Consider the following 16,103-nt stretch of genomic DNA (forward strand, 5'->3'; position numbering starts at 1 on the left):
CGAAATGGCTTCGATCATGTCGACCCCCATCTCCACACAGCAGTGAGCATGATCTGCTCTGGGCTCCGGCAAACCAGACACACAGTAATAACAATCCCCTAGAATCTTGATCCGCAAGCAGTGGTTCTCCTGCACACACACACAGAAAGAGAGAAGTTAATAATAGCTTAAACAGGTTCACACTCAGGTGTAAAAAGAGGCTGGTCAATCTGCTTAGCAGTGTTAGACACATTGCTTTAAAAAAGTAATTATTGATAGTTACTAGTTACGTCTCATAAATAGTAAATATGTAGACAGTAAAGTTTATTTATAACGCGTTACTTCCATCACTTCTGGTGTTTGTGCGATACATTTACACTCGCAAATACCAATAAAGCCTCTTCAAGACAACAAACAAAAGCTTTATGAGGAAACATGACGGCGAAAACCCGATCTTAAATGAAGTCGAAGCAGAATCAATCACTGTAGGCCTCAGAGCAACACAGCCCTGTTCAACTCAATATTTGAGTAAATGATACATAAATGCTGTTACTTGATCAAATACTGAATAAATGATTGTTTTAAACAAATCATTTTAGTGATTAATTCAATGACTCTCCTATTATAGAAGGTTCTTAATAGGTTCAAATTGTTTTCAAATCAATAATTCAAGTGAACAATTTAATAACTTACTAAGAATAACAGTCCTGGATGTAGGTTGTAGGTTCCTGATGAATTTATGTTTTTAAAATAATCACTTGAACAAATGATTCATTGACTCACTTATAAGACATCTATTAGGTTCCTGAATGAACTATTGTTTTAAAAATAATCATTTAAGAAAACAATTCAGTGACTCCCTTATTATAACTATCATTTTTCAGGTTCCTGATGAAATTCTTGTTTTTGAGCCAATCATGCAAGCAAATAATTCAATGACTCACTCATAATAACAGTCAATTGTTTGGATCCTAAATGAATAAGCATTTTAAACAAATCATAAATAATTCAGTTACACTTGATATTAAGATGTGTTTTTAAAAAATCCAATCACAAGTTGTAATTGGGTCTAAAATATTTGCAACAGATTTGATTTCTGATATGACCATCGATATTTTATGCATCACAAAAATGTGACCCTGGCCATCGACCTTTGCTTTTATGGCAAAAAACATTAGAATTTTAAGCAAAGATTATGTTCCCAAAAAAATGTATTTATTTTCTTGTATTTGTATTTGAAAATGTATTTTATTTTTTATATCTTTGTAAATTTAATATAGTACATATATCAAAAACTTGATTAGCTAGAATCTGATTAGCTTGAGAAGCTAGAAACTTCAATTGGAACTTTATTTGACCCTTAATTTTAAGCTTTGTGGTCACAAATATAGATTTCTTTGAATCACAATAGTTAATTTTGCAGATAATTCTGCAACACAAAAACATCTGAAAAACATCTTTGGAGCATGCGTTATAAATCATTCTTACCGATGCTAGTTTGTCAAAGCGGGCGAACAGCTCGTTTAGAGTCATGACCAGCTCCTGAGCAGTGCACTGAGACGCCAGACTAGTGAATCCCTCGATGTCTGCAAACAGAATACTGACACAGAGAGAGAGAAAGAGAGAGAGAGAGACAGAAATAGATTAAACAAAATTACGTACAAAATTATCTTGTGTACTTCTATTGTTTGAGAAACACTCAACTTTAAACATTTGAGATTTATCATTTTTAAATCCAGTTAGCTGATCTCCAGGTCTGCTAGGAACACTTTTAGCTTAGCTTAGCACCATTAGCATTTAGATAATTGTCCTATTTAAAGCTTGAATTTGTAGTTACATTGTGTACTAAAAATGATGAAAAGTAAAGATCAATAGAAAAGTCAAGCTTTACATTTAATTTTTTTTTTATAATGAGCCTTTAGACCAGGGGTGACCAACCCTGTTCCTGGAGAGCGACCTTCCTACAGATTTCAGTTGCAAGCCATATCAAACACACCTGTGTGTAATTATCAAGTGCTGTTCAGGTCCTAATTAATTGGTTCAGGTGTGTTTGATCAGTGTTGGAGTTGAACTTTGCAGGAAGGTTGATCTCCAGGAACAGGGTTGAGCACCACTGCTATAGATTCATTTTGATGAATGTAAACAATAACAATGGTCCTAATTTATTTCCTGTTTTGCATTTTTAATTTCCAGATATCAATAAATTATGTAATGACAGCTGTTTTAATTTAATGATACGATTACACTCATAAAATAGTGAAATAGTTTGAGAACAAGCAGAAAATGTTCATGGGCCAATGGCATCACCACACATGCTCCTGTAATAAAATGCTTTTGTAATATAGATAAAAAATAGAGTTAATAGAGACACATTATACTTAACAAAGAAAATTCTGTGAGCAAAACGGTCAATAGTTTCATCTTTTTATGGTGGAGAAGTAGCTGAGATTGGGAATCACTTGAGCTGTTGCATTCACTATGGCTGTGTAGTAGCAGACGCTGTGGAGCACTTTAATTGAATCATGGCTTCATTTCGCTATCTTCTAGGGTTAGCACTAGCGTGGTGACTGATAATTAACTATTGGCTCTCTCACCATCATTAGCTGACCACCTTTCAAAAGAAAAGCCCCACTGCTCCCATTAGCAGTTGCCAGAGGTGGAGTAGAAAAAGCTCAACAGAAAAAGTCAAGATAAGAAAAGAAAGAAACACAGGGCAACAAGAAATTATAAAAGCAGAATAGCTTAGTTAAAGGCTAATGCTAATGGTCAAAGGAGGTTCCAAATGGTCTTCAATAATAACATGTTTGAATGAGTAGGATACTGATTTCCTACATAAACTTTTTTCTGAGACTAAATTTCTTAAATCAATCTAGCAAATGGCTAGCAACCACCCAGATGATCATGGCCAATACAAAGCAACCACCCATCAAAGGGCTATGAAAGCCTCCTCTTTCGGTTCAAGTCCACCTCAGAATTTCTCAAAAAATGCTCCGAGATGGGCGTGGAGTGCTGCGAGCAGAGAGAGGAGCGAGCATGGCCAGCTGAACAATGGAAAAAGAGAGGAGCAAACAACTGTTGTCAGTTGGCTCACAAAATGAGACACAAACCATAAGGAGATGCATAATTTTATAGTTAACAAAGTTAAAATGCAAAGAAATAAACAGTGATTTAATGCCCTGCTACATTTGTTTTTCTAATTTCATAGACACATAAACACAATTTGTTATATCATTATAAATATAACCATGTAAACTCTCTAAACAAGGAGGACTACTCTCCTCCTGAATACCCGGGTCTGAATGCAGACACAGAGGACAGCAGTGCAGCAGGTCTCTTGCCCTGTCTATTTCAACTATTAACCCTGCCATTAATCTGGAGGATTTTAAAAGTAGACAAACATAGCAGCACATATATAAACGATGTGTCTGAATGGTAACGAACTAAACTGATAAAAGACAAAGTTTGTGATTCTCCAATTCTAGTACAGCTCTCTCGACAAAGATGCTTGCTGCAAACCAACAGCTTTGCTGTATCAGTCCTGACAGAATCGCGGGGAATCACATGCAACAAGCTACGTCAAATATGGAAACAGACAAACGTTACAACTCTCCATGAACGCCTAAATACTGCTTTGCCGTACGCGGACACGGTCTCACCCAGTCATTTGGTCTCACAGCTTGGCAGGTCTGCCTTGCCTTCATGCTTGCACATGCTCTCATAAATAATTAATATGCAGGGTCTTCTCATAGAATAAAAAACTCTGCTATAAATAATAATGAGAAATCGACGCATCATCACTCCAGTAGCAGATTTGCGCTACGTCACAGGTTTTGTTTCCACCCCAAAAATTATTTTAAACCCGGAAAATGAAATTAGATGACAAAAGCTTAAAATCAACCAGTTTTCCATGAAATTAAAGCTAACAGATGCATCTAGTAACTACAGTACATAACAATAAACACATAACAGATGAACAGCACAAGCTTTGTGATTGGTCGGCTTGGTAGCGCTGACAAGTGTGGGCAGGACCAAGAGCAATAACTTTCAAGCTGTTTCAGACTTGACGATTTCAAGTCTGACTTCAAGATTTCAAGATTTGACAACTATCAAACTTTCTACCTTGCCAGGCCAATAGAAGAAACCCTTGGCATGGTTTGACGTGTGACAGTGATGCTCACCTGACATTGTCGTGCTTCTGGATGTAGATCTTGTGAAACATCATGTCTTCTTTTTTAGCGTTGATGTCAGCCTTCATCTCCATGGCAACATGCCTCGGCAAGACAGACAGCAACAGGCGCTCCTGAAAATGGTAGAGGAGAGAAAAGAAGAGAGAGAATGTGTGAGCGATATAGAAAGAAAGATTACAGTGCAATTCTTTCACTGAAGACCAAACATCCTTTCAAACATCGGCATCAGAGTTCATATATACAGGTGACTAGATTATATTTTATTACACCTCTGTATGAATTATAAACAAAGAGTAATGGCAATTGAAAGGTGTTCTCAAAATGAGCAAAACGTTCAATAGTGCAGTATAAATAGCATCATGAAAGTATATGTTAAATTGGCATGACAGTAAAGTCAGTGTTAGTCTTAAGGATAAATATATAAGCTAGAGTGCTACAAAACAGTCATACAATTCCGATTGTAAGATATAAACATCCAAAGCTTGCAGTTTGTCACTTTCACCTAAATAGTTGAAGTATTTTAAAATTTTTTATGTCACCTCATGCTTCAGGTTCCCAACAAATCTTCTGACCAATCAAATGCTCTCTAGTTTCTCCCAAGACCCACCCCTTCCTGACACTATTGCTATTTGCACTTGAGCTCAACCACTTTCAATGGAAGAGCTGTGATAAAAACAAATGCTATTGCTCGGTACAAATGCTAGGTAGCCCCACAGCAAGAAGGTCGCTGGTTCGAGCATCAGCTGGGTCTATCGTGTTTCTGTGTGAAGTTTGCATGTTCTCCCTGTGTTCGTGTGGGTTTCCTCTGGGTGCTCCGGTTTCCCCCACAGTCCAAAGACATGCGGTATGAGGTGAATTGGGTAGGCTAAATTGTCCGTAGTGTATGAGCGGGAATGAGTATGTACAGTATTTCAAAAATTTTAAATAAAGAATGGATTGCTTCTCTATGGCCAACCTTAATAAAAAATAAATAAATAAATAAAAAAAGGTTTCATAGATGAAAATGTTGACCAAACATTATAATGATGTTCACAAAATGATACAATCAAACATTTTGCTAATGTTCACATAAGAAAAACACAATTAATTTATTTATTTAAGGATATTTTAATCTTAAAAAACATTTGAATTTACTGTTTTTGTCTTATGTGAATTTTATTTTTGTATGAAAACCTTCAAATGTAACATTAACATAAACATTTATAAAAAAGTCACATTCACATAAAAAGTTGACACATTGCATGTTTTAAATGTGAAAAGAACATTCAAAACTTTCTAAATTAAAAAAATGTTTTAATAAAAAAATTCTTAAATATACAACAATTAAATGTAACATACCTCTCAATAATACTGTAACAATACTTAAAATAATGTTTTTTTTTAAATGGCAGAACTCAATTGTCCTTTAATATCTGACTAATAAACATGTTGTTTATAAATTAAAAAAGATATTTTAAACAATTAAGTCGAAAACAAATTTTTCATGTTTTAAAATGTCAAAAACAAACATTTTTAAAATAAAAAATGGTTGTTTTGAATTTTGATATAACATTTACATGTAACATTCTAATAATGTTTTCAAAATAATAAGAATGGAGCTGGGGTCCGTTCTTCGTACGTGGATTACTCAGTTAGCTGGATTTGGATATTGACGATTTGATACGATCCAGGATCGTTTCGTTCTTCAAAGCTGATCCGAGAGTTGTTGTCATGGCAACAGTTCTGCTAGGTCAAACCTGATCGGGAGCAGGTTCAATTCATATAAACAGGATTAGATTGGCTCAGTTCAAGCAAAGATAATACAGAAAGTATGTTCCGAATTCTGATATTTTCTTACAGTAAAAGTTATATACACTTGGGAAAATGGTACATATTTTTAAACTATATATATATAAAGTTATAGTCATTAATAAATAAAGTTATACATATTAATAAAATGTATGGAATCTGCACCCCCGAAATGAAAATACAAAGACTGCCATCTGGTGCAAAGAGAAAACTTATTGATATGAACTTTTTAGATCGCTTTAGTACAAATTGTGTATAATAGAAATGCACAATATGTGACTTTTTTTTAAAAGCAATAATACATTTATGCAGTCATAAACATGTTTTGATAGTTAATATGCCAGTGATTTGATGCTTCACAAAAGTTGCAGACACCTTTACCAATATGAAAATGCTTTTGTAAACAACCAGTTATTCTTTACACCGATTAAAAAACGGCTACTATTATAAAGAAAATCTTTTCTAAATGTGGAACTAAATACATTGACTTGCATTGAAATACATGAAGAATACACTTGTCTTGACACATGAAAGTGTAAAGCCTGCAGCTCACAACAAATGTGGAAAGTTCTTGCGTGTCATATTTAACAAGCCGTTTACTGCTAATTTGATGTAATTTTGCTCACATGGATAATTGAATATTAATCAGATGATGTCATTACGCTGCTGTGCCGTCAGCCAATCGTTGCATTGCTGATCATGATTTCGAGGATCGATAGATCTGTCCTTCACAACACACGCAGCGATCTCAGATCAGTTCATCCAGACATTCTATTCTGATTCGCGAACTTGTTTGAAGAACCAAATTAGCGAGAGATCAGTTATCAAGATGAAAAGATCCAGAATCTGCCAAATAATCTTAGATCATTTAAGCGAGTCACGAAGAACGGTCCCCTGGGGTCCGTTCTTCGTACGTGGATTACTCAATTAGCTGGATTTGGATGTTGACGATTTGACACGATCCAGGATCGTTTCGTTCTTCAAAGCTGATCTGAGAGTTGTTGTCATAGCAACAGTTCTGCTAGGTCAAACCTGATCGGGAGCAGGTTTAATTCATATAAACAGGATTAGATCGGCTCAGTTCAAGCAAAGATAATACAGAAAGTATGTTCCGAATTCTGATATTTTCTTACAGTAAAAGTTATATACACTTGGGAAAATGGTACATATTTTTAACTATATATATATAAAGTTATAGTCATAAAATAAATAAAGTTATACATATTAATAAAACGTATGCAATCTGCACCCTTGAAATGAAAGTACAAAGACTGCCACCTGGTGGTGCAAAGAGAAAACTTATTGATATGAACTTTTTAGATCGCTTTAGTACAAATTGTGTATAATAGAAATGCACAATATGTCACTTTTTTTAAAGCAATAATACATTTATGCAGTCATGAACATGTTTTGATAGTTAATATGTCAGTGATTTGATGCTTTACAAAAGTTGCAGACGCCTACCAATATGAAAATGCTTTTGTAAACAACCAGTTATTCTTTACACCGATTAAAAAACGGCTACTATGATAAAGAAAATCTTCTCTAAATGTAGTACTAAATACACTGATTTGCATTGAAATACATGATGAATACTCTTGAAACATGAAAGTGTAAAGCCTGCACAACAAATGTGGAAGGTTATTGCGTGTCATATTTAACAAGCCGTTTACTGCTAATTTGATGTAATTTTGCTCACATGGATAATTGAATATTAATCAGATGATGTCATTACGCTGCTGTGACGTCAACCAATCGTTGCATTGCTGATCATGATTTCGAGGATCGATAGATCTGTCCTTCACAACACACGCAGCGATCTCAGATCAGTTCATCCAGACATTCTAATCTGATTCGCGAACTTGTTTGAAGAACCAAATTAGCGAGAGATCAGTTATCAAGATTAAAAGATCCAGGATCTGCCAAATCATCTTAGATCATTTAAGCAAGGTACGAAGAACGGACCCCTGGGGTCCGTTCTTCGTACGTGGATTACTCAGTTAGCTGGATTTGGATATTGACGATTTGACACGATCTAGGATCGTTTTGTTCTTCAAAACTGATCTGAGAGTTGTTGTCATAGCAACAGTTCTGGTAGCTAAAACCTGATCAGAAGCAGGTTCAATTCATATAAACAGGATTAGATCGGGTCAGTTCAAGCAAAGATAATAGAGAAAGTACCGAATTATGATATTTTCTTACAGTAGTAGTTATATACACTTGGGAAAATAGTAAATATTTTTAACTATATATATATATAAAGTTACAGTTATTAATAAAATAAATAAAGTTATATTAACAAAACGTATGCAATCTGCACCCTCGAAATGAAAGTACAAAGAGAAAATTTATTGATATGAACTTTTTAGATTGCTTTAGTACAATTTGTTGTGTATGATAATAGAAATGCAGAATATGTGAAAAATATTGCTGATCATGATTTCGAGGATCGATAGATCTGTCCTTTACAACACACACAATGATCTCAGATCAGTTCATCCAGACATTCTAATCTGATTCGCGAACTTGTTTGAAGAACCAAATTAGCCAGAGATCAGTTATCAAGATTAAAAGATCCAGGATCGGCAAAATCATCTTAGATCATTTAAGCAAGGTACGAAGAACGGACCCCTGTTCACATTCACATAAAACCAAATATATATATATACATTGGGAAAATAGTAATTTCTATTAGTGTTACTAATACTAATTCTAGTAGTGATTTCTAATGCATGGAACTCACTGAAATTCCATGCATTAGAAATCACTGAATATTCCAGGAATTCCATTCAATTAAGACTGTCACATTTTCACTATAAAAATAAAATGGTTTATAAATGATTTACATATTTAGAGTAAAAAAAAAAAAATAATAAAAGAACATGTAAAAATGTATCATCTTTCAAATTGAGTTTTTGGCCAATGTATCACACTTAAAACTTGAACATAGCGAGGCGGAGAGAGAGATAGTTTGTAACATTGAATCCACTGAAGGCAAACTGAACCCAAGTGCAGTTTATTTTACAACTGAGCAAATTCAAAACAAACAGAACTAAGCGATGACGTAAATTACACTCGACCTAAACAAACCCGACCAGAAACTATAACAGAAGTCACTAACAGTATGCTACAGTCAACAAAGCTCAACAAGAGACACGGAAAACATGAGAGCCATAAATATACATGAGCTAATGAGTTAACGAGGAACACCTGAAAACAATTAAGAGAAAAACAGAAACACGATGAGACAAAGCTGCACAGAAGACTTGCCCTGCATCTGAACATCTCTGTTTTATAGTGTGCAAAAAAACTGTTTGTTGGCAGAGTAGTACATTACAGATTTAAAGGGGACCTATTATGCACAAGTCACTTTTATAAGGGCTTTAAACACAGTTGTTTGGAAACAATGTGTGAATAAAATCAGTTCTTAATGGTAAAAATGTATAACTTTTATTTTTTATAATCACAGTTGATAAAAACAGTCTGTACAAACACTTTGAGTGACATTCTCCATTTGTACACGTCATCAGAGGGTGACAGCCCCACACATTAATGACAATCTCTCCCTCATTAGCATAGGATGTTAGTCTTGTTTTGAATCTGCCATTATGCTGACACACAGGCTCTTGTAGCTCTGCCCTCTTTTAAAAAGAGCATAATCTCATTTGAATTTAAAACGATAGTTACCAAAATGCCACAATTAGGATCAAAGCCTAAAAGGGGCCACTTAAAACAGATTTAAAACAGTATTTTGAGCTGAAAATTCACATACACATTTTAGGGACACCAGAGAGTTTTTTTGCACCTCGTAAAATGGGGTATAATAGATCCTTTTTAGGGTATGTGAATGACTTCAGGTGAAAGTCATGACTACACCAATACATTGAGATACTAGTATTTTTTCATTTAGTTCTAATACTTATTGATTAGCTACTGATGCTCATTCCTTATATACTAGTTCTTATTCTTTAAGTACTGGTATTCATTTGATATTAGTTTTTATTTCATTCATTCATTTTCTTTTCAGCCTAGTCCTTTTATTAATCCGGCGTCGCCGCAGCGGAATGAACTGCCAACTTACCCAGCACGTTTTTACGAATCGGATGCCCTTTAAGCTGCAACTCATCCACACACACACTCATACACTACGGACACTTTAGCCTACCCAATTCACCTGTACCACATGACTGCGGACTGTGGGGGAAACCGGAGCACCTGGAGGAAACCAACGCGAACGCTAGGAGAACATGCAAACTCCACACAGAAACGCCAACAGACCCAGCAGCCTTCTTGCTGTGAGGCCACAGCACTACCTACTGCGCCACTGTGTCACCTAGTTTTTAATTATATATACTATTAATACATTATATTGCATATTACTTATTGACTAGACACAAGTACTTATTAGTAAGAAGTAAGGCCCTATTCAGAATACACAATTTTTATTGTTGGTTACAATTAGGGCTGTGTGATTTCAGAAAAATATCTAATTTTTTCAGAAAAATGTCAGATTTTTTGACAGATATTGCGATTGCGATTTAATTCGCGATTTAATATTGTAGTCAAGCTTCAGCTCAATAATCTGTATTGTAGCTTCCTACTGCTAAAATGCAGTGAGTCTTAGTTAAAAAAACTTAAACATTTATTCAAGTTTGTTAATAAATATTCAGAAATCAAACACTCGTTTTTTTTTTTTTAAAGCAAACAGTAAGAACAAATAAAATGACCTTACCTTTCTGTAAACAAGTTGAACTTAAATTAGGAGGATAGTGTAGCTTATTATACAATCAAAAAATAATAGTTATATAAAAAATACAGAACACTCAGCATAGAAATGCGCCTGATAAGAGCCTTTTTGTAGCTTATATTGTCTAAAACACAATAATCATCAAAGATGCTACACAAAATACCATGACGTTAAACATACTGCTGTGTTACTCCAAAATGGCTAAAATAGGTGCGAAATCAAAGTGTGTATCTCCTATCCTGCATTTTGATTATTTATTTTTTTTAAATCCCTCTTTAGCCACTGCATTAAAAGGCACTGTGTCTTTAGCGAGGTAGTGCGTTATGGCAACCAGCTGTTTGTAAGTTCCTAAACTAGAAGGTAAAGTCCACACCAGGTGCTTTGTAACCACTAGTTAGTTTAGCTAAAGTAGTTAACATGTTCTAAAAGTAAAACATAGTCATGCGTACAGTCACATTGAATGACGTAATATCCAATAACAAGAATTTAAAGTGTTTAACTGCTTAAAAATGCATAAATATATACATTTTCATATGAAAATGAAGACAAATTATATTTTAATTGTACATTACATTACAGTCAGTCACTACAGATGACGCACATACCTGCATCGCGAGCTGTGAATGCATGTGAAATACACAAGTTATCAAAACATTTAACTTTCATTTATTGTGACTAAAATATTCCCATATTACTGACGTCCTGTTTTTCTTTAGTATTATTTCATCTATTAATGCTTCTGAAGCGGCAGATGCCATCATCCCTCTCGTCCGTGCTTTCCTGTTTTTTGGGGGGGGGTTGTGTGTGTTTCACATAGTTCAATTCTGCAATCCTGATTGGATAAAGTTAAAGTGTGCACACTTAAATGGCTAGTAAAGCTGGATTTATTTTGCCTGGTGCCGCATCACGCACCTCCATTGACTGTGCATGCACCTCGCAAAACAGACGAGGCTTTTATACTTGTCGCGTTCAACGTTGTGATATTCTTTAAAACGACAAGGGGCGGTCAAAAGTAACCGACTACGTCATATCATTAATATCATTCAATATTTTTAAACGAATAATTTTTATTAATTTAACAAATTATTTTAATGATTATATAAATGTTTATAACCATTCAAGATTTTTTTACAAGAACCATTCACTTGCTTTTGGTCATATCTCGGACGGTTTTACCTATTAAAGTTTATTAAATTATTAATGACAAGAGAATATGGGTTGCTCTACAAATATATATTTTTTATAATGGAAAGAATAAAAGCCAAAAAAAAAAAAAAAAACACTCACTAAAAAATACAGATGTTTTTTTTAGACTTAGCCCAATCCACAATTCACAGATTACTGTCTACTGGCTAATTTTTGTTCTATACCTATGCTTAAAAGGCAATAATGGTCAAACATTCCAGACTATTATCATCAATAAAGCCTAGAAACAGAGGATCAGTATATTGTGAACGGATAGGTTCAAATATTCCTTTCCAGTTATCAAAGAAATAATTCTGTGTCTTTATTATAGTTTTGTAATTATTAAATTGTTTTAAATTCAATATTGTAATGTATACACCAGTGTAAAACCTATGAAAAGTAGAAAAAAATATATTCTGTAATTGTGTACCTGGGTCTCCACTTTTGCCATGGCCTCTTTTGGCTTTAAGAAACTTATCCCTCAGGTTTTTCCAAACCTTTTAACAAAAACTTTCCTCCTTTCCTATGACTTGTAATTTCTAGCCAAGAATTATTGATTATCTGGTCATAAAGATGTCTGCACAGGCGTACCCGTTTCAGACAAAATCTCTTTAAAGAGTGTCATACTCAACTTAAATCAGTTGAGCAAACAGTGCTGAAATCATGTCGCACGCACCCAAAGCAATGTCACATTTGCCATGTGCACTCAAGTGAACTAGCAGACGCATCGAGTATAAACCAGGCTAAAGACTGTCACACACAGATGCCATGCACGCGTTTACTCTGGGCGGGGGAAACTAAATAATACATATTTCATGTCACAGCCTCTTGTGATTAGCTAATCGGAACGTTACAAATCACGATTGTAATTCGATTTCGATTTCGCACAGACCTAGTTACAACAGTTAATGTTTCAAAATTGTGTGGGTTATTCTATGTGTTGTGGGTACCAAATATGCCAGACTATACGTTGTTTCTTGATTTGTCATCACATGATGTCCACAACATGCATTCTGTCTCAAGGAGCCTCATAAATGATAAATGTCTCTGTAATTGTCTGATTTGTTAGCTTACATGGTAATTCCAGTGCTCACTCACTATGCTGCAGAAGTGAGTTTTGGGAGTTTTTATATCCTACTTAGAAGTTTAAATAAACTTTATCATGACTAGGTGTCACTAGTAAGATGTGTTGTAATGACAATCACAAAAGACACTATAATATCTATTAAATAAGTACTAGCAACTAAGAAATACATGTATATATTTTGCAAATATAACACACTGCATGTGTAAGCTGACCTAATCTGCTCCTACGTCATTAGCTACATGGAACAAAAGATCCTGCTTCCTCAGCAGCCAATAAGCTAGCTCCTCAGCATTTTAAATGCCTCGAAGTTGTTTTACACTTTCAATGGCCAGGGCCCCTTCTCCACCCCAGCTCCACCTGTGTTTAGATTTGCTATGGGGTTACATATATATTATGTTTGCAGCAGCATTGTTTTATAGTCTCAGAATGTATGTCTGTGAATATACTGGCAGTAGGAAGTCTCAGTACTTGCTCTGCCATAATAATTAAAGCAGCAGCAGCAGCAGCAGCAGCGTAGCAGATTTATGCCGCAACGACCAAATGCATCAACATTGCCATATACATATTTATTACCATACTAAATCTCTAAGAGAGTTGTCATGACAGAATAGTATCTAATAAACAAGTACTAGTATCTTAAAAAGTATTAGTACTTAAATAACTGAAAACAGATAGGATGTTATATAGATTTGACTATAGATCTATAGCTATAATGGCAGCACAACTCTCTGAACAGTGGCACAAGGAAATCAAACTCAAAAGTTGAAACGGGTGAAAGAAACAGCGTGCCTCGCGTTTTACATGTGCTTTTAGATGCAATATGTGTACAGTCCCTAAAGGTAAACGCAAGCCTGCATCAGGGTGATCCGTATTGAAACGTAATGTTGGAGAAGTACTGTACGTTTAAAAGTCCAGTAGGCTGCCTTACTACCTTACCCCGTTGAAAACATTTTGTGATTTTGGAAACAGCATAGGTAGCCTATATAAACAAAAATATCGAACAAAATCCATACAGACATGACAGTACACTGTGTAAATGATAACCTTTTCCTGTTAATCAGAAATTGCTGCATATTGGTTTTAGTATGCAGACGTATATATTCAAATCATATTGGATTTAGTTAGTATATTTTTTAAAGAGGATTCAATCAGCTGTTATAAATTAATCTTTGAATGAATTAATTAGTCATTCTAACACGTTCACACTAGGTTGCACTAGAGGGGAGTGATAACTGAATATATTCCAGGTCATCATAGAGCAAGTGAGTTGTGTTTGGTAGAGGGAACAGCATGGTGAACTCTATATATACACATTAGATGTTGCCTACCCTGTTGTTGTCTTTTGGAAGGAATGCTTCAATACCGCCATTTAGAGCGGTAGCGCTCCTTTGAAAAGACTGCGGGACCAAGCTGCAGTGGAGGACTTCGGCCATCCAAGCTGCTGTGGAGGACTTCGGCCAAAGATATACACATATATCTATGATCTAAAGTTTTCCAGAGGTCAGTGTGCAATTTTTAAATTTAAATTACGAAAATTATAATTTTACATCACTTTTCTACATTGATAGATAAGTGATTGCACAGGCATTCCTGACAAAAAGCTTGTGTTTGTGTGTATAGAAATGTACTATCCACCCTCCCTGTTAAATTTGGTCTAATCTGTGTCCTGAAACACATCCCCTCTCCTGCTTTCACTTCTCATACTGACGGAGGGAGCGATTTGTTTGTGAATGAATCCCTGTCATGAACGACTCCTTCACTAGCCGAAAATAATTAGTTCCTGGCACGGCAGCATCTTGTTGTTATATATATATTTTTGCATTGCTGATTTTATTCAACAAAACAAGCATAAGCCAAGTATTTTGTGCGAGTTGGTGCTACTTTGCCTTATGGTAAAAGCAGTAAGTGATTGTATTATCATCAATAACATTACCTGTTTAGCTCATAAGGTCATAACATACAAAAACGTAAAAAACAAAATCTTACCTATGAAATGTTTAGTCTTAGAGCTTTGTTTACTTTGTTTGCTCTTTACTACAGTACATACGTAGACAGCGATAAAGTCCAGCATCTTCACTTAGTAACACTGTCTTGACTAGTGCAGTTAAATGACATTATGGTGAGAGCACTGTACAAATATGGAGGCACTATTGACGCATACTCAGGGTCCCTATGCGTTATCTGTGGTGAACTAAGGCTACCAACCCACTCTGCTTCTGACATTTTTGTGAACATTATTGTTTCTGCTCAAATACAGGACCTGTTGTCCAGGAGGTTTCAGATGTGGAGGACTACATGGTGATCGTTGATTGGGTTTCAGCAATTTTTATGCTCATCATCAACGAGTAAACTCTATACTGAGACTTATAATGACACAGTCAGTGACTCTTAATTACTCATGGAGCTATTGTTTTTCCAAGAGAGAGGCGGTGGATATCATTGCATCTCACTCAAACCATCTAAACAATATTCACCTCACCATCTATATCATTTAAACAGACTGTGTACTTTTAATGACTGTTTAGTAGTGTATATTGATTGCTTTTGTTTGTGTGGGCTATATTTACATGTAGAGAAATTAAACAAGAAGGAAAGGGAAAAAAACAGGCTTATGAAGTTTTGAAATTTCAGTATGTGTGAAATAAAAATTCTGTGAACTCCCTCGGTGTAACATCTTGCATACAAAGAGAGGTGTTACAGTATGCCTACACTGTTTTTTTTCCCTTAATTTGCTAAAGCACACACATTTGTTTGTGAGTGTACACAAAAAAAGTAGACACCTAACAGATTTGATTGATGTATTGCTCTTATCTGTGCAATCAAAACTAAAAGTTTAATTTACGTTCTTTTCAGCGTTATCAGGAGAAGATGCCTCAAAACCCGTATTCGCGGTCTTCGACCCCTGGGGGTTAAGAAGGGACTTGTCATCCTGTACTGACCTGCTGCTGGTTTTCTCTCTGCAGGTGCAGTCGGGCCTGGATGTATCCACGTGTCTCCTGAAAGGCCTGTCTCTGAGACACCTCTGCTGGGTAATGTGTGCAGATCCCAATGATGTTGGTGCACAGGAAGATCAACACGTTTGCGCTTAGCTGTGGAGGGAAAACGAAAAACAGATTCAGTGTCAATAGCT

The 16,103-nt window shown here is 35.3% G+C and overlaps 1 protein-coding gene across 2 annotated transcripts in view; it reads right to left on the minus strand.

The window, feature by feature from the left end:
* The window catches only part of adcy6a (adenylate cyclase 6a), a 133,830-nt gene that overhangs the window by 50,408 nt on the left and 67,319 nt on the right, over nt 1–16,103 (minus strand). For both annotated transcript variants that reach the window (XM_017353730.4, XM_073939520.1), the window contains 4 exons: nt 15,913–16,062; nt 4,158–4,279; nt 1,468–1,579; nt 2–129 (listed from right to left, as the gene is read on the minus strand). In XM_017353730.4, coding sequence (XP_017209219.1) covers nt 2–129; nt 1,468–1,579; nt 4,158–4,279; nt 15,913–16,062 — 512 coding nt within the window. The remainder of the gene's footprint in view (nt 1; nt 130–1,467; nt 1,580–4,157; nt 4,280–15,912; nt 16,063–16,103) is intronic.

Source organism: Danio rerio, chromosome 23 (genome assembly GCF_049306965.1).
Source record: "Danio rerio strain Tuebingen ecotype United States chromosome 23, GRCz12tu, whole genome shotgun sequence".
In the NCBI taxonomy this organism is placed as follows: domain Eukaryota; kingdom Metazoa; phylum Chordata; class Actinopteri; order Cypriniformes; family Danionidae; genus Danio; species Danio rerio.